This window comes from Geotrypetes seraphini, chromosome 13 (genome assembly GCF_902459505.1).
Source record: "Geotrypetes seraphini chromosome 13, aGeoSer1.1, whole genome shotgun sequence".
In the NCBI taxonomy this organism is placed as follows: Eukaryota; Metazoa; Chordata; class Amphibia; order Gymnophiona; family Dermophiidae; genus Geotrypetes; species Geotrypetes seraphini.
This window is the reverse complement of record NC_047096.1, coordinates 8,534,910-8,554,442: the sequence shown is the minus strand read 5'-3', so window position 1 is coordinate 8,554,442 and position 19,533 is coordinate 8,534,910. Positions and strand designations below refer to the sequence as shown.

Genomic DNA, 19,533 nt, shown 5'->3' with positions numbered 1-19,533 from the left:
CGGTTACGGGGTTAAGTGAACTTGGGGAGGTCACCTACTCCCCCGGCTGTACTTACGTTTGTCTTCAAAGATATTCTTGGACTTCATGTAAACCTCAGAGGGGTCGAGCTTCGGCGAACCTGACCTGACGACGTTGGGTGGGAAAGGCAGGGGATGCGGTGCGGGTTCGTTCGGCCCAATGGCCTCCGAGCTGCTGGAAACGTCTTGCTTATCCGCTTTCTGAAATCAGAAACAGAAAAGCATTACTAGGGCAGAGAAATAAAGTTTCACAAGAAGGTTTAGGCAGGTACGGAGCCTGGGTCCTTATTAACGGACAAGAAATGCCCCCAAATCACTAGGCTCACAATACGAGTACCGACACAGCTGCTCACCAGGTAGAAACATTTTTCCTCCATCTCCCGTCTCAGATCCGAGGCTCAGCTTCTGTTACACAGGAAGATCTTTAAAATCCGCACGGAAAGCTCCGGGAGAGTGAAGGCTCCGCCCTCAAAGCATTCCTAGCTTTCAGAACCCTGTTTTTCCTGTCTGACCTCGCTGATGCAGTGACATGAGTCACCATGTGCTGCCCAGGTTGTAAGCCATAGTTTCTACAAGACAACCTCACGTGCTGTGATTGGTGTCGATTTATTTACACAACAGTGTTTCACGTCACCCGATGCTTGGCTCAGAAAAAAGCAGCACGTGGGGAAAAGTAACTGACCCTCTTTCACCAAGTTAACGTCCAATGCCCCCTCTCCTCTCTGCGACCCTAACATTTCCCTCGTCGACACCCAAATTAACAGCTGCGCCCGTACTCACCCCTTTGACGGTCTTAGCAGGTGAGGGAGGACCTACAGGAAGAGAAGAGAAAGCAAATGAACATTTACGGCCACTTCACATGCAGAATTTTCTTCCTGCTGAAGCTTCAGTACAAAGACCCATACAGTCCAAAAAGGTCCAGTTCACCTGTATCCCTCCTGTTATCACCTGGAACTCACTGGACATGAGAAGAAAAACTGACTAGACTAGCTCAGCTTCAAGTATGCCCTCCGCTCTCTCCTTCCCCCAGTTTTCCTCACAGTCACACACGGGAAACAGCTGTCTGCAGATGGGAGGGGGGGTTACTAGCAGCTCAGGGTTTAGTGCAGGGGTGGACAACGAGGGCTGCAATCCAGTTGGGTTTTCAGCATTTTCCCAATGAATATGCATGAGATCTATTTGCATGCACTGCCTCCCATTGTAGGCAAATGGATCTCTTGCATATTCGTTGGGGAACTCCTAAAAACCCGACTGAATAGCGGCCCTCGTTGCTCACCCCCCTACCCATGTTATGATCTCAAACAATTCCCTTTGCCTGAAATGAGGAAAAACTTATGATTTACACTCCTCCCTCCTTATTTGCGGTTTCGGTACCTGCGGTTTCGACTATTCATGGTTTTTAGCGTGCTGGCTTCTCCCCCCCCCCAAATTACGTCATCCATGCCACCAACACCTATTCCAAATCAAGTAAAGGGGTGCGTACCTGACATTGCAAAGGGGTGGGCTTAAGCCTCATTTCTACCTGGCCAAGTGCAACTGGGGCTCATCTCCGCAGGGACCCTCGCATGCCAGGCGGTGGCCTCCGCTGCACCCCTCGAGCTCCTGTTGCCATGGCCCGGACTGGAGCGCCGCCCAGCCCTTGGCCAAGACTGTCATGTGAGCGCCGCTGGAATTTGGGTCCGCGGCTCTGAGGAGAGGAGACGGGCTGGGCGCGAGGGGGACCCGGAGGTAAGAGTGGCTGCTTGTTGGGGTGGGAGGGGTTGAAGCAACGGGAGTTGGCGGTGGGCTTCTCTCTCTCTCCTGCCAAGGTTAAGGAGAGACCCGGGCAGGCGGGAGGAGGAAGCAAATAACTTTCTCATATGTTGTTCGCGGTTTTATCATATTCGAGGGTTTTTAACAGAAAACTGCGAACATATGAGAAAGTTATTCGCAGTTTTTCCGTATTCGTGGCTAACCACTGCGAATACGGAGGGAGGCGTGTACAACCATTCCAATGGATCTCCCACTGGACTAATCAGTTAGGGCTTGTTTTACAAAGCCGCGCTAGTGGCTGCAGCGCGGTAATGGCCCTGAAGCCCACAGAGATTTAAAGGGCTTCGGGGCTGTCGCCGTGTGGCTTTGTAAAACAGGCCCTTAGTTGTGCACGATCTGTATCTTTTGCACATTTTGTCATTCCATAAACATCATTATTTAAGTCGCCATGAACTTGAACATTCTTCACCCTACATACAGCTTGGGACTTTAAGTGCAACTCCCAGCAAATTAAAGCCTCACCCTACCCCCACTCACCATCCAGGAGGAGGAAGGGAAAAAATAGAGGCAAGCGGGAACAGAGAAACTTAAGGCACCTCTTAAAAGCAGAGTACAATGTTAAAGCAGTCAAGCGGACTATCTTAAAATTGTGTCTTTTGCCACTGCTACTGCTTTAGAGTTCAAGTATTTCTTCCCCCCCAATAAATTATTCAAATATTACTTTTTAATTTGGAATTAAACGCGCCGCCATTCAAGTCTCACCTTCTTTTTAGAAAAATGTAATTACAAATGCTGGCAATTTTCAAACTCTGCAGCTAGTTGGCAACCTACCCATTCAGAGCCAAGACACCCTCAGCTCCAATCCCCAACATCAGCTCCAAGACAACACGGGCATGCAAAGGAACGTTACCCACCTCCCCTTAAGATAAGCAACGGCACTTCTGCTCCCACCGGAAACTGCTTCAGGATTTCCACCACTTGGAGATGGGTCAAGTTCTGGATGTTCTGATGACAGATCTCCTTAATCACATCCCCTTTCTGAAGACCCTGGCACCACTGGCTATCTAGAATCATCTTCACCTTCTGCCCCATGGGACTGTCCGCTATTGCAAAACCAAACCCCTTCGGACCTTTTACGAGAGGGATGGTGAAAAGTTCAGGCAGGGAACTACCCGATGATGCCAAAGAGACCCTTTGGTCAAGTGGTTCCAAGGAAGGGCCGTTCAGGCGACCATTGACCACAACATGGCCTGGTTTCCCATTGTGGTCCAAAATGACCGTCCCGGGTTTCAAGTCCTGGCTGCTTACGCCCATGTCCCCTTTGGCTACTGGCTGGCCATTAACGATCGGAATGGAGGTGATCATGTCTGCTACAGGATCTTCAATGTCATCAGGAAGTGGATAACCTCGACACAAGGTCATATTGACAAACTGGTTAATAGGAATCAGCTGGAACATCTGGACCACTTCAGCATGGGTGTGGCCAAGGACGCAGGTGCCATTTATGTCTACGATGACATCGCCTATCGAAACACAAAAGGAGCGAGAGACCTTGTTAGAATATAAGGCAGGAATCAAGGCCATTAGTAAAATTTCATACTCCTTTTCATACTTACTAACTACAATATGGAATGGACTCTCTCCTCAAATTAGATCATGTTGATCGTTTCAGATCTTTCGCAAAACCTTAAAAACCACTATGTTTCATCGCTTTTTAGGCTATAGCTCCAATGAATATTAATGGATCTTTCTTTGTGATCTAATTATGTAAACTGAATCGAGCCCCTATTTTAAGGATATGATTCGGTATATAAGACTAAGAATTATAATTAAATGTGCCCGTATAGCCTTTAAAATTTTACATGCCTTTAGATCTTGGGGCAAGAGAACAACTCTTATGAATAAGCTCTCTTTTCCATCATTGAGAAGAATCAAGTCCATTGGTAAAATTTCACACTTTCCATACTTACTAACTGCGATATGGAATGGACGACCTCCTCAAATTAGATCTTGTTTATTTCTTCAGATCTTTGGCTAAACCTTAAAAACCACTATGCTTCATCGCTTTTTAGACTATAGCTCCAATGAATGTTAATGGATCGATCTTTGAGATCTAATGATGTATACCCGAATCGCGCTCCTATTTTTAGGAGATGACTGAGAATTAGATTAGACAGCTGGTTCAGCCTATCTTTTCCTTCTTGTACGTGGAGTGGACAATAGAGCCAGCCCCTTAGTGGCTTCAACCTTTTATTCCCACCACTCGCCCCAAGGAAAAATACCACTGGCTTTGGTCATTGCAATATCTTTCAAGGAGGACCTACCTTCTAACGTACTAATATAAGAACATCCCAATCACTGCACTGGCTCTGAAGAAGAGGTTAGACTACAAGACGCCTGAGGAAACTTTATTAAAGTCAAGGCAGACATGTCTCACTGCCACCCTTAACAGACGAGTCCTTCTTAAGCAGAAAAATCTTTCCAGTCGCTGCCCCAGTGTCAGGCTGCAGCATTCACAAAAGGCACGATAGGCCTATTGCCATATATACCGCATACAACTATGCGGTTTCCATATCACATACATAAAATCTTTATTTTCCTACGATTTACATATATAACATAGACATGTCTGGACAACATCATAATAGTTCCCCCCAATAAAACATCAATAAATCAAATCAAGACAAAACTCATCGATTAAAAAAACAAAAGACATCAGAGCAAATGATCGATTCCAAAGTAGGTAAACAAATCAATTCACATTTGCATGCAAAGCAAATCAAATTCAAGAAATACAAAGAGGCTTTAAATCATACATTACTGTCAGAAAAATCTAAAGAGCAGATTATCAGCTGGAATTAGCATAGGAAGGCACTGGCAAATAACTGAGTCTTCAACATTTTCTTAAAATTCATCCTCTCCATGCAGAATCGCAAGATACCAGGCAAGGCGTTCCATAATTCTACACCGGCCACAGATTGCATTGATGCTCCAATTCTAACGTGCATAATAGACATACAGTGGTGCCTCATACAACGAACTTAATTGGTTCCAGGAGCAAGTTTGTTATGCGAAAAGTTCGTTATGTGAAACGCGTTTTCCCATAACAATACATGTTAAAAAAAATAATTCGTTCTGTAGCATAAAATATGCTAAGATGACATAAAAAAAGATAAATTTATTCCTGCTATGTGTGACTGTGGTATTCTGTTAGCATGATATTTCTGTGTAGCATTCTATAATAATTTGGCTTATTCAATTTTCTTGATAGTAGAGGGGATATATGTGAAGGGGAGGGGAGACAGGGGTTTTGTCGATCCTTGCTGTGTATTATAATCACCCCCCACATACTCCCCAGTACCTTTTTAATCATCCCCCCTCGGTACCTTTTTTAATTCCTCCCATCTTTCCCAGCCAGTGGCGTACAGGCCAGAAGCGCAGAGATCAGGAGCAATTCCTCTGCACGCCTGTGTGGGCCCATGCCGATCTCCGAATGGCTGCAGTTAGTTCTTGTGAGTCCCGCGAGAGCTGACTGCAGCCATTCAGAGATCAGCGCAGGCCCAGGCAGTAGCACAGAAGGCTTGCTCTTGATCTCTGCGCTTCTGGCTGGGAAATTTGCTAGACCACCAGTTACGAGTGAGCGGGTGAGATTAAAGTTGCAGCAGTGGTGGCTTCTTTAAAAAAAATATGCGGCGGCGGGGGGGAGGTTTAAAAATATGCGGTGGCGGCAGAGGCTTAAAAATATGCAGCAGCGGCGGCAGGGGGGTTTAAAATATGGGAGCCAGGCGGAGAGAGGGCAGTTAAGCGCAGTGCCTGCGCGGAAGGATGCAGCTCGGGCGACTTCGTTGTGTGAAACGAAGTTCGTTGTGGGAAGCAAGACCTGAAGTTCGTTGTGCGCAGCGTTCGCTGTGCGAGGCGTCCGTTATGCGAGGCACCACTGTAATTCCCTCCAAGTTTAATTTCACCCCATTTACAGCTCTAAGCTCTCTTCTCGGTTTATAGATTTCAAAAAAAATTCTAGTAAACTTTTTGGGGAAGCAGGATACAGCGTCTGATGCATCATCCCAATAATCTGCCCTCTCTGCTGCATAGGTAACCAGTGCAGTTTCTTCAACACAGGAGCTTTATGGCTACTCCTTGACACCCCTGCGATCGATCTTGCAGCGAAGTTGATAAGCATTTGCAGAGCCCTCAACGTCCCTTTCACAACTCCTAAGTATAGTGAATTACAATAATCCAGCTGGTGTGTGGAATAAGGAATAAAGGCCAGGTACAGTGCGGGCTCCTTTTACGAAGCCGCGTTAGCGGCTTTATCGCATGCAACTTTTTAGTGCACGCTAACCCCCCCCCCCCCCTGCGCTCGCTAAAAAAGTACCGCCTGCTCAAGAGGAGGCAAATTAGTGCACGTTAAAACCGCTAACGTGGCTTCGTAAAAGGAGCCCTGTATCTGACAAATTTTACCCTACCACCTCCCACCTTTCCTCCCCCACCTCCAGCACTAACCAGAGATTTGTTGCCTCTGGATTATTTAAGCAATAGAGTGGGTTCTGTGAATTTGCTTTTTGGGCTTATGACCTCACACTGAAGGCCCCCTTCTACACTATTAAGAACATAAGCAATGCCTCCGCTGGGTCAGACTTGAGGTCCATCGTGCCCAGCAGTCTGCTCATGCGGCGGCCAACAGGTCCAGGACCTGCGCAGTAATCCTCTATCTATACCCCTCTATCCCCTTTTCCAGCAAGAAATTGTCCAATCCTTTCTTAAACCCCGTTACCGTACTCTGCCCTATTACGTCCTTTGGAAGCGCATTCCAGGTGTCCACCACACGTTGGGTAAAGAAGAACTTCCTAGCATTCGTTTTGAATCTGTCCCCTTTCAACTTTTCTGAATGCCTTCTTGTTCTTTTATGTTTTTAAAGTTTGAAGAATCTGTCCCTCTCTACTCTCTCTATGCCCTTCATGATCTTGTAAGTTTCTATCATATCCCCTCTAAGTCTCTTTTCTCCAGAGAAAAGAGACCCAGTTTCTCCAATCTCTCAGCGTATGAAAGATTTTCCATCCCCTTTATCAGACGTGTCGCTCTCCTCTATTGATTATTATTATTTATTTTTGCATATTGGTAATTAGTGGGTTCAAGCTCGATAAATTTTGCTTCCCCGTGCCTGTTTTTCCCCGATAAGCAATTTTTTGGATCTTCTTTGAAGTATTATTTTGCTTCTGTTGGGGTATTTTTTTGTGAACCTTTAAAATATACTCAGGCCAATTTTTAAAACACTTTGTGGTTGGTGCTCCTTGCAAATATCATCTACGGCTTTTAAAGACGTAACTGAATATTGGCACTAAGTATGTGGGAACAGGAGATGGCTGGTGGCTTTATCCAGGTGCTGTTAATATTCAGTGACACTATTCCCCCCAAAAAAAACCCACTTGGGGCTTTTTTCCCCTGTCCTTAATATCCAGAGTTGTGCTGAATATTGCTGGTCTCAGGGTTACTCCCACCTCTGCCTCCGCACTATCTGGCTAGTACCGAGGTGACCTGCAGAGATTTAGCGCAAGATCTGGGATGATGCTATTGCTCCAGTCAGCAGAACCTGTTACTGAATAAATCCACTGAATATCAGGCGTCTGCCTTCAGGAGACAAGTGGGATCGAGAGCAGACTCCCCACCATCTCCTTCATACATGAGCGGTCCCTGGGGTCCAAGAGCTGACGCAACTCACCTAGCAACAATCCAAGCTTCCAAGAACCTCCCATGCCACAACTTAATGGGTTCGGTTTTATTTTTCATTTGGTTAAAAGACGCAAGAGGTTACAGGGGGTTCCTCCTTGGTGTTTGCAGAGCTTTGGGGTTTGGGGCGGGTTGTGGAGTTCGGGTTGTGGGCTAGTATTGGAGACTTCTTTGTACTGCTGGATTCATTTCTTGTGTTCAGTGAATTTATTGTCTGGATTTTTGTTTGGCAGTTTTGTATGTGTGAAGTCTCTGATATTCACATTAAGGTTTGTATATTTCAAAATTTTTCAATAAACATTTATTAATTAAAAAAAAAAAAAAAAAAAAAAAGATGCAAGAGGCTTCACTTTCACAGCAAATCACTCTGTAAACTACAACCACAGACTACAAAACCTTCAAGAAAGATATTAAAACCATACTCTTCAAAAAACACATAAAACCTATCCAGCACAACATCCAGCACCCTCTATACCCTTAGTACGCTCTAATATTCTTCTGTTTACCAAACATTATCTAAAACCCCATAATTCACCCTATTCTTATCTCCTAAAGACTTCTACTTCCCACTGGTAAACTTAAATGTTTTATCTCATCGCTTATTCTATTACTTCAAATTTGGAATGTAATTCTTGTTTTTAGTTTGGATATAATCCGCCTTGAACCGCAAGGTAATGGCGGAATAGAAATCACTAATGTAATGTAATAAAAAGTGCATTTATTTACCAAGGCAAATGAGGCATAGCAAATATAGAATTTCTGATTGTTGGACGGGTGGGCTGTTGATCCACGAGGCCCGGATATTAAGAACATAAGCAGTGCCTCTGCTGGGTCAGACCAGGGGTCCATCGCGCCCAGCAGTCCGCTCACGCGGCGGCCCTTCAGGTCCAGGACCTGTATAGTAATCCTCTATCTATACCCTTCGATCCCCTTTTCCTTCAGGAAATTAATCCCTTCTTGAAACCCAATAGCGTACTCTGTCCTATCACGCACACATTAGGGAGTAAGCCTAATTGGAGACAGCTGGGACTTTTTCTTTTTTCCTTGCTCCAGTTGCAGTATTTCTGACTGTGCCTCTGGACTGCAATCTTTTTTCACACAATGTTCGAATGAGATTTTGGCGTGCTGGATGTGAGGTGTTTTTTGGGGGGCTGCTATTGTGCCTCATTTTTTCACCACTGGTTTTGATATAATGAAGACACATAAGTGGAGTTTTTTTTAGCTATATGAAGCTTAACTGAGGCTTTTTCTCCACTTTTTTTCTGACTTCTTTTTTCAGACTGTGGGTGTATGTGTGATGTGTGAGTGGCCTTGCAGTGTCCCATAAGACCCTTGAATCTTCGATTTAGGGCGCATTTTGAGGTAAATGATGAATCTCTTATCGCCATAGCTTGGCGTTTGCTTTCTACTTCTGAAGCACAAATTTGTCACGGACAAACGTTTATCATCATACTGGACTACCAGAAAGTATACGTGTACGATGAACATCGAACAAGCTGCATTTTTATCTGACAGCAGCTTCCTCAGAGCGGATGAGAAGAGAGAGAACATAAAAATGTTTTCACCTGGGCAGATTTTCCCATCCTGAGCCGCAGGCCCATCTTTCAGCACATTTTTCACCTGCAGGAATTCATCTGGTCGATCCCCTCCAATGATGGTGAACCCAAAGCCCATGGCACTTTTTTTCAGAGAGGTCCGGAGCAGTGCACCTTTCAGCTGGGAGGGGTCTCTGGTGAACAGAGACTTCTCTGCATCTGTAAGCACATGAAACGAACAAGAAAAACAGCAGTAAGGTTTAGGGACAAATACAGTAACACAACTCAGGGGCCTTTTAACACATCGTACCGAATTAAGAGGCAGATATTAAACAGAACTTTCCAGGCTTTATTTGGAAAAATGTATTTTAAAATTCTCCCTCCACATCATTTGAGTGTTGTCTGACCAAATAAAGCCACCACCAGAGAAGGGTCTGTTGGGCCATTTCAGAAACACAAGACAAATTTAGCCAGAAACCTTTAGGACAACCCTGCGTCATGGCCAACCCTAACCTTGCCACTTAATGATGAATATCTGCCCTTAGTCTGATGTGGGGGAACAGTGGTGGAATATATTAAGTTAGCACGAATAATGCTCCTGGCTTATCACATTAATAAAGGAGGAATTTCGGAACTCGTGTGTGTTTCAAGCCAAGGCAACTTGGCTTCAACTTAGGCAAGCAAAGGGCGGAAGGAGAAAAGGGAAGACCAGAATCCGATATTCTGCAAATGACAAACGAACAGAACCCTGGATTAAACTGAATCCTACAACCTATCATTGTCGTATACCTGATTTTAAAATCAATCATGATCACCGACCACTCCTGGAAATCTTTTGGGCTAATAACTCCAGATGGGTTAGTTTTCTCCATACCACAAGAACATAAGAATAGCAATTCTACAGCAGACCGATGGTGGAAACCCAAAGCAGCAACATTCTAGACTACCAAAGAGAAGCAAGATTCTGGAATCCCAAAGGATAACAACATTCCATGCTACCAATCCCAGGGACAGCAATGGCTTCCCCCATGTCCATCTGAATAGCAGACTATGGAGGCTTCCTCCAGGAACCCGTCTATATCTTTTTTAAACCCAGATACATTAACTGCCATTAGCATATCCTCTGGCTCAAATGAGCAGTCGGGTATCGGCAGTGACCCGATGTGCGGTGGTTAACTTCTTGCACCTCTTGCTAGGCGTTCTCTGTGGTCATAGAGGAGACAGAACCAGGCGACCTCCTTCTCTGTGGTCATAGAGGAGACAGAACCAGGCGACCTCCTTCTCTGTGGTCATAAAGGAGACAGAACCAGGCGACATCCTTCTCTGTGGTCATAGAGGAGACAGAACCAGGCGACATCCTTCTCTGTGGTCATAGAGGAGACAGAACCAGGCGATATCCTTCTCTGTGGGCAAAGAGGAGACAGAACCAGGCGATATCCTTCTCTGTGGGCAAAGAGGAGACAGAACCAGGCGACATCCTTCTCTGTGGTCATAGAGGAGACAGAACCAGGCGACATCCTTCTCTGTGGTCATAGAGGAGACAGAACCAGGCGACATCCTTCTCTGTGGTCATAGAGGAGACAGAACCAGGCGACATCCTTCTCTGTGGTCATAGAGGAGACAGAACCAGGCGACATCCTTCTCTGTGGTCATACAGGAGATACAACTAGGAGATAGCTGATGCCGACAGTGTGTGCGACATGGTGATAGGGATTAGGAATAGAGAGTGGGAACAGTATAGTTAATGAGTGTGCCACGAGGATTAGGGGGAGGACAGGGAAAGCTGAGTGCTTACTTTAGGGATGGGGAAGTGGGATGGAACACAGATTGTTCCGTGGTATGGGGGGAAAGAGCAGAGTTAGATGAGTGTGTCACTGGTGTGCAATGAGATCAAGTCTGAGGGTGTGCCATGGGGGAGAGATACAAAGTGAGCTAAAGAGATGAGGAGAAAAAAAAATGAGAATAGGGATGTCTGGAGGAGAGGAAGAATAAAAGGTGGGGAGCAGATAGAAATTAGGGCTCTTGCTGGGAGTTAGACAGCGAGAGAACCGCGGTTGGAGTGAGAAATGGAACAGGGGAAGCTGGAGCCTGAGGAAAGAAAGGCACGAGGGGATTTGGAGATTTAATATGGGGAAATTCTGTGAAAAAACAAAAAAAATCAATGCAGAATTTTCAAATGTTTTGCGTAGAATACCTCCACCAGTATACCCATGGTAAATGGTTAAGTCTCTAACATAGAAGCCCCTCCCCCCCCAAGGCTCTGGGACCTGGGAATTTTCATAGACTACCACGTCGCCATGTTCTTCCCTTAGCCATGGCCATTCCCAATCACCCCAAATCTGTAAAGACGAACAAGGGCAGATTGGCAGCGCCGCCAAGTTCACTCCCAGCCGAGCGGGCCAATTCAGACAGCACATCTGATTTAATCTAACAGCTACACCAATCTTAAAATGAAGGGAAAGAGAAGGGAGGAATGCGTTTGTAGAAATTTATTCACAAATCATACCTTAATGAGGCATCATTTTTTTTAATTCTGCGCATACGAAAGCAGCCCGGAGGAACAGAGCACAAGGGGCTTCTGCAGCTGCAAATCAACGCCAGTGATTGATAACCCCCAGTAACACAAAGAGGAGATAGATGTTTCTCTCAACACGCACACACATTACCCTTTGCTTGGGAAATTAATTTGCAAAATAAATCGTTATAATGATTGCAACTTCAAAATGATTAAAAAAAAAAAAAACCTTTGGATTTATTCAGCACAGGTAATCCAAACATATTTCAATATTTGCTACCTCAGATATATGCGAGCAAGCACCCCTTGGGTTCAAAACCATCACTATTCAATTAGCTATACAAACTGAAGGATGGAGAATACTGGTACAAATGACAGAACGTTACTGGCTGAGCTGAAAACAGAGCCACCGGGCGAATCCAAGGACAGAATCTACGGTGGAGCTGGGGGGGGCTAAGGCTCAGGAAATTGCCCCAAGCATTAGGTCGTGCCTCTGCCCAAAAGGAAGCGAGACCCCTTGGCATCCAAACCAGCAAATTTCTGCATGGCCTTATGTTATGTCCGCCAAAGCTTAGGGGACCCCCCCCTAAATCCTACTCTGAAGTACATCCGGTCACAGGAGTCAGTGTCAGAACCATTCTATAAAATATATGCATATTTGGCTTATATGTGCATATGTGCCAAAACTCTGCTTAAGTGCTATTCTGCAAACATACATGTATATAGGGCCAAATATTCAAAGCGATTTGGTTAGCTGCCGATCAGTTAAATTGCTCAGTCAGGGCTAGATATAAGGAAGATCTTCTTCACCCAGAGAGCGGTAGAAAACTGGAACGCTCTTCCGGAGTCTGTCATAGGGGAAAACACCCTCCAGGGATTCAAATAAGGGAAACACCCTCCAGGGATTCAAGACAAAGTTGGACAAGTTCCTGCTGAACCAGAACGTACTCAGGTAGGACTAGACTCAGTTAGGGTGCTGGGCTTTGACCAGAGGGCCGCCGCGTAAGCGGACTGCTGGGCACGATGGACCACTGGTCTGACCCAGCAGCGGCAATTCTTATACGCTAATATTCAGTGGTAATTAACCAGCTCAGCGCCACTGAATATCACAGTTAGCGTTGAACTCAAAGCAGACCAGGTTGAGGGTGTTCTGGGGGTGGAGTCAGTCCTTAAGCGGACAATTTTATTGCACAAATGAGCCACAAACATCTGTCCTATTTTTATGTGGTAAAACCATGGCCGCTTAAGTGACTAATATCGACTCTGGTTGTTCACCGCCGCGAGTAACAAAACTTCAACGTGCTCCTCGCAACCCAGCGGCTCTGCCTCTGACATCACTTCCTTAGCGCAGCTCCCAGAAGTGACGCCAGCAGGAGAGCTGACGGGGTCGCGAGGAAAACGTTGAAGGGAAGGGCAGGAGTGGGATGAGGCGGAGTGGGCGGAAGGGAAGGTGGGCACATGCGTGGTGAGGAGTGGGAAGATGCGGAGGAGGGGTGCCACTATCCCCACCCAACTTGGCGTCCAGGGCGGACTGCCCCTCTCCCCTTAATATGACATTGCCTTCATCCACGGACCCCAAGTCCTTTCCTTTCCCCTCCATGGACATCATCTCGTCTCTTCTTTCTTCCCTTCCTTTATCACCACGGGCACCATCTCCCTTCTTTGCTTGTTCCCTCCCCTATTTCTTTAATATCTTCCCTCTCAACTCCCCACCAGCCAATCTCCATCTCTCTCACTGCCCTACACTGTGGCATCTCTCGCTCTGCAGCAGCTCCCCGCCCCCTTCCTCGGACCACCTTTCTCCCTCTCTTGCCGGTCCCAGTAATCCAGCTTGCCTCTTCCTTTTCCTCACGCTTTGGCATCTCTTACTCTGCTGCACCCTCCCGTCCCGTGCACTCACTCGCTCCAACTTCTCCCACCCTCGCTCTCCCTCCCACCTAGAGGACCTTTAACACTGCAGCGCCGAAGGCACACTGCTTCTCACTGCCTGAAGCCATAGTGTTCCACCTGGAAGGGTTCTAACAGAGAAGCCAGGGAGCTACAGCTGAGAGGCTTCAGGCAGTGAGAAGTGAGGAGGGCTGCCATGGGAGAGAGAGCTTTGTTAAACATTTAATAGCTTTCTTCATAACAAAAAAAAAAAAAAAAAAAAAGAAAAAAAAAACAGTCTCAGGCAGTGGCAGCCATTATCACATGCCGCATTCAGCTGAGCCTGCAAGCCTTGTCTATGAAGTTCAGCAAATAGGAAGTAGTGTCGGGAGGGAGCAGATGCAGCAGAGGCGAGGCTTCCAGGTCAGCTGAACACGAGCTGTGGTAATCACTGCTGCTGCCTGGGACGACATACTAAGGTAAACATGGGCAGGAGAGGGTCAGCGTTAAAAAAAAAAAAAAAATGCATTCAGCGTTAAAAGTTTTGTTCTGTGAAGCATTAGTCACGTTATTAATAGGTTACTTGCCCATCCCCGGCCAGTTCATATCTTAGGGCAGGGGTAGGCAATTCCGGTCCTGGAGAGCCGGAGCCAGGCCAAGGTTTTCAGGATCTCCACAATGAATATGCATGAGATGGATTTGCATGCACTGCCTCCTTGAGATGCAAATCTATCTCATGCATATTCATTAGGGAAATCCTGAAAACCTGACTGGATTCTGGCCCTCGAGGACCGGAGTTGCCCTCCCCTGTGTCAGCTAACCTAGGGTTAGGCAATTCCGGTCCTGGAGAGCCAGAGCCAGGCCAGGTTTTCAGGATCTCCAGAATGAATATGCATGAGATGGATTTGCATGCACTGCCTCCTTGAGATGCAAATCTATCTCATGCATATTCATTAGGGAAATCCTGAAAACCTGACTGGATTCTGGCCCTCGAGGAACTTGCCCTCCCCTGTGTCAGCTAACCTAGGGGTAGGCAATTCTGGTTCTGCAGAGCCGGAGCTAGGTCAGGTTTTCAGGATATCCTCAATAAATATGCATGAGATAGATTTGCATCTCAAGGAGGCAGTGCATGCAGATCCATCTCATACATAATCATTGTGGATATCCTGAAAACCTGACCTGGTTCCCGCTCTCCAGTACTGGAATTGCCTACCCCTGTCAGGGCAATCAGAGCATATTGTGAGGTCACTTAGCTATTAAAACTGCCCCGCCATTGGTTAGCAGCTCTACTACTATTACTGCTATCAATTATTTCTATAGCGTTACCAGATGCACACAGCGCAAAGAAGACAGTCCCTGCTCCAAAGAGCTTACGATCTAGACAGACAAACAGGATGTCATGGGTACAGTTACAGCAGGGGTCTCAAAGTCCCTCCTTGAGGGCCGCAATCCAGTCGGGTTTTCAGGATTTCCCCAATGAATATGCATGAGATCTATGTGCATGCACTGCTTTACGGGGAAAGGTTAATCTGCTGGCTGGGATGGAGGGACGAGGGGAGTGCAGAACAATCGAGCCATTGTGACATCACTGATGAGGTTGGCTCTTATTGGTGGAATGAGGCATTATGACATCAGAGGAGTAGGGTTAAGGAGTGAAGGCTGTGTCAAAAAGGTGGGTTTTCAGTCGGCTGTTAAACAAGGGAAGGAGCTTGACGGACAAACTCGGGTAATTTATTCCAGGCATAGGGGGAAACTAGATGAAAGGAACGAAGTCTGGAATTGGCAGTGGAGGAGAAGGGTAATGCTAAGAGTGACTTATCTGAGGAACGGAGTTCTCCGGGAGGTGTATAAGGCGAGAGGAGAGATATTGAGGGGCAGCAACCCCTCCTTATTCTGTAACTGGTTGCTTGATCATCGGCACCATCTCCATGCCTACATTGATAGAATTCAGTCAACCGTACAGGTTACGTGTATATTACGCACACAAAAGGAAGCCACACGCTCAGCGCTAATCTATAATGGAAATACGCAACTTGCGTACTAAGTAAATGTTCACAGGGGATGAGCATGGGTGAGCCACAGGTGTGTCTAATGGTTATGAGGGCAGAAAACCGTAAGTTATGTTCATAACCGCCATATTGAGGCAGCACATTTATACCTTCCGTTAAATTTGGCATAAGTGGACATGCCCTAGAGCAGTGAATTTCAACCTTTTTACACCTATGGACCGGCAGAAATAAAAGAATTATTCTGTGGACCGGCATCGGTCCGTGGATCAGCGGTTGAAGAACACTGGGTTAAGCCATCAGACCCCGCCCATCTCTACCCAATCTGCACCCCAGACCCCGTCCCCATAATAGTACTAATTGCACGTTGCACGTCCCGTGCTTCATCTGGAAGCCTTCCCTCTGACGTTGCAACGTCAGGCGCAGGATGCCCGTAGGAGCCACTGCCCGTGGCTTTGTGCACTGAATCAGTTAGGAAGAGGGAGCTGGCTCGAAGATAACGCCGCATCGATCGCACCGTGGACCGGCGGTTGAAGAACACTGTTTTGGGCCTGATGCACGTGCTGGCCCTGTGGAAATTTCTGTGGACCGGCACTGGTCCATGGACCGGTGGTTGAAAAACACTGCCCTAGAGAATGGCACGGGGACTGAATTTGTTCCCATTCCTGCAGATAACCATGGGAAACCATCCCATGCCATTCTTTAGTGTCCATCTCAACCTCACCACCATTCTTCAATGCAAGGCTTGAGGGTCAGTGGCTGGGCCCATTCATGCTCTGATTCTTATATGAGCCAAGTATAGGATAAGGAACCCATTGTGACATCACTGGTGAGGTTGGCTCTTAGGCATTGGTGGAATGAGGCATTATGACATCACAATCTCAGCTCTTGAATGTTGCTACTCTTTAGGTTTCTGCCAGGTATTTGGGACCTGGGTTGGCCACTGTTGGAAACAGGATACTGGGCTTGATGGACCTTCGGTCTGTCCCAGTATGGCAACGGTGTCATTCTTTAGTGCCTAGATGCCAGAATAAAATTAATGCTCAGCGCAATGCATCCGTGCACCTAAAATCCGGTGTCCGGTGTTTATGTGGCACTATATGTGTGGCCCACTATTCAGCCACCCATCAGTTCCCAAGATCAAAGTCTCAACTGGAGGCAGATCGGTGTCTCCCCGGCACACGACCACCACCACATATAAGCCGTAGCGTCTTTGTGTTATGTTTCACTCTACATCTGTAAGAAAAACAAAGTCATTTAAGGTTGTATTTTGGGAGGGGAGAGGGGGCAGAACACCACTAATATGTACCTGGCTTTGCCGTGCCGTCCGTCTGTCCCTGGCTCTGCTGTTTTCTCCTCTTTGCTTCCAGCACCGGATTTTCAAACTGCGTTTTTTGGTTAATGTGGCTGAGAAGATTAAGGAGAGGAAAAAAAAAAAAAAATAACAAAGGTCCATTTTAGAAGCAAGTATGAAAAAAAGCCTTTATAGATTTTTATGGAGACGTTAAACATTAAAGGGGGCCATTTATTAACAGTTATCATGCATTATCTGTTGAAGGGCCTATTTTATTCCTAAGAGTCTTGTGGCAGCTGGTAAATGACCCTCTGAACGGTAATCCTGCAAATCCAAATCATAATAGTTATTTTGAATAAATGTAATGCCAGTCGCTAGACTAAGGATTTCCATTTGTCTTGATTCCACAGCTGTGGTTTGGGTTTTCGCGACTAAAAGGAGCTTTCAGCCTCCTTCCCAGTGCCAGGCATGCCCTGCTGGGTTGTCCCAGCGGTTTTAACATTTCTTTAGCAAATAGTCAATTACTGCCAATTCAACATTCTCTGTAGTTGACATCTGATAGAATTCCTACTGTACTATCTATTCCTTCCCTGTGCCAGTTTCTTGATCGCTGAAATTGTGCACTGCTTTGATGCAATCACTGAAAGCGTTAGAGCAAGTCCCAAACAAACATGTCACAACCAAATCATTAAGAGCATAAGAACTGCCGCTGCTGGGTCGGACCAGTGGTCGATCGTACCCAGCAGTCCACTCACGTGGCGGCCCTCTGGTCAAAGACCAGCGCCCCGAGACTAGCCCTAACTGCGTACGTTCCGGTTCAGCAGGAACTGGTCTAACTTTGTCTTGAATCCCTGTTTTCCCCTACAACAGACTCCGGAAGAGCGTTCCAGTTTTTCACCACTCTCTGGGTGAAGAAGAACTTCCTTCTGTTTGTACGGAATCTATCCCCTTTCAACTTTAGAGAGTGCCCTCTCATTCTCTCTACCTTGGAGAGGGTGAACAACCTGTATTTATCTACTAAGTCTATTCCCTTCAATATTTTGAATGTTTCGATCATGTCCCCTCTCAATCTCCTCTGCTTGAGGGAGAAGAAGCCCAGTTTCTCTAATCTTTCGCTGTACGGCAAGTCCTCCAGCCCCTTAACCATCTTAGTCGCTCTTCTCTGGACTCTTTTGAGTAGTACCGTGTCCTTCTTCAATTCATATACGTCAGTGATGCCAAAACTGAAACCCAAAACCCACTTAATTACGCAAAGTGCCAACACGGTAATTTAACCCGAATACTGAGGAATCTGGCATGCTTTTGAACAATTTGTCTAACCTTGGCTCATACTTTGTAAGAAATGGATAATCCCTAAATCAACAATCTGCTCCCCTATGCTGTGCCACACTGTGAGCTATGCTCCCCCTCCAACTTAGCTCCTCTCCAAACCCCACCGCGGGAATTACCTTCGCCACAGACTCAACAGGCTGCCGTCCATGCCGCACCCTCATGCCGCATGTGAGCCACCCGCCTTACCCCAGACAGGGGAGGGAGGAAGCACTCACATTGGGCTGCTGGGCAGAGGGGCAGGTGATGTGAGAAATGTCCGCGGGCACACGTGGAGAGGGGAGCGGCCTGGCCCCGTGGGCCTTTGGCTTTCTAGTAACGAACTCTTGCAAACTCTGTGCTGGGGCAACGGCGTGCATGCCCAAAGAGAGGGCTCTGAGGGCCCCCTTTGGCACGCATGCCATAGGTTCGCCACCACTGACATATGTCCTAACCTAAATGGAGTGAAATCCAAACCTAAAATCATAACCATTGAATCTCAATGCCTATCCCGTCAAATCGCATTTTCTCTCTTGCTAAGTGAGCTCCTTCTTAAGCCATTAGTAAATAACCTTCTAAGCCTAAAATAAATTATACATTTCTTGAATAAATGAGCTGAGTTCAGCCAGGTAGAAACTTGATAAGTGAGTTATGAAAACTTAATCGGTCCCTAAGTCTTACCATGCTTCTACATCACTGGTTCCCAAACCTGGGGAACCCCAGCAAGTCAGCTGCTAGACTAATCTTTTTGGCTAGAAAATTTGAAAGGGTTCACTGCTCTTGTCGTTGCCGATTCAGGGTAAAAATAATCACACAGCCTTTTATTTTCCTCCCAAAACAGCATTCACCTTTACTGTGTTTGTTTTCTTCTCTGTGATGAGACAAAACTCTAGAGCAGGGGTGTCCAACCTGCGGCCCGGTGAAGCATTTTGTGTGGCCCCGGTCAAGAGCAATGCGGTGTTTTCCTCTGCTGCCCCTGGGTGTTTACCGTCTTGCCGACTCCCTCCTCTGTCTTGCTGCAGTGTTTGTGCGGCCCCAGAAACATTTTTTTTTTTTGACAATGCGGCCCAGGGAAGCCAAAAGGTTGGATACCCCTGGTCTAGATCCTTGGCAGGAACAGAATGACAAATAAATAAGGGCAAAGAATCAGAAGCTGCTTTCCTTGCTCACTGTCACCAAGGGATGTTGACCTATTCCCGAGTTTCTGAAAACATCCTCCACTCACCTTGTGCCAATGCATGCTACCCTCTGCAAGTCAAAGCTCCGACGGCTAAGATGCTCTGCAGAAAAGCTGTTTCTTCACAGGCTGCATTCTGCTACTGGATCATATTAAAGCCGATTCAAGAAACTGCAACACACAAGCCATCTGTGAACGAGGCACCAAGATTCATTTCAGTGTTTGCTTAAGAACATAAGAATAGCCTTACTGGGTCAGACCAAAGGCTTATGAAGCGAAATATTAGAAACTGGGCCTCTTCTCTTTTTAACAGAGGAGACAGAGAGGACATGATC

At 46.5% G+C, this 19,533-nt stretch overlaps 1 protein-coding gene across 3 annotated transcripts in view; it reads right to left on the bottom strand.

The window, feature by feature from the left end:
• Window positions 1-19,533, bottom strand: part of MAGI3 (membrane associated guanylate kinase, WW and PDZ domain containing 3) — a 230,520-nt gene that overhangs the window by 39,433 nt on the left and 171,554 nt on the right. For 2 of the 3 annotated variants that reach the window (XM_033918275.1, XM_033918273.1), the window contains exons 8-12: window positions 16,729-16,826; window positions 9,063-9,251; window positions 2,685-3,293; window positions 799-830; window positions 57-219 (exon numbers count right to left, since the gene is read on the bottom strand). In XM_033918275.1, coding sequence (XP_033774166.1) covers window positions 57-219; window positions 799-830; window positions 2,685-3,293; window positions 9,063-9,251; window positions 16,729-16,826 — 1,091 coding nt within the window. The remainder of the gene's footprint in view (window positions 1-56; window positions 220-798; window positions 831-2,684; window positions 3,294-9,062; window positions 9,252-16,728; window positions 16,827-19,533) is intronic. The other variant, XM_033918274.1, reaches the window with a different exon arrangement.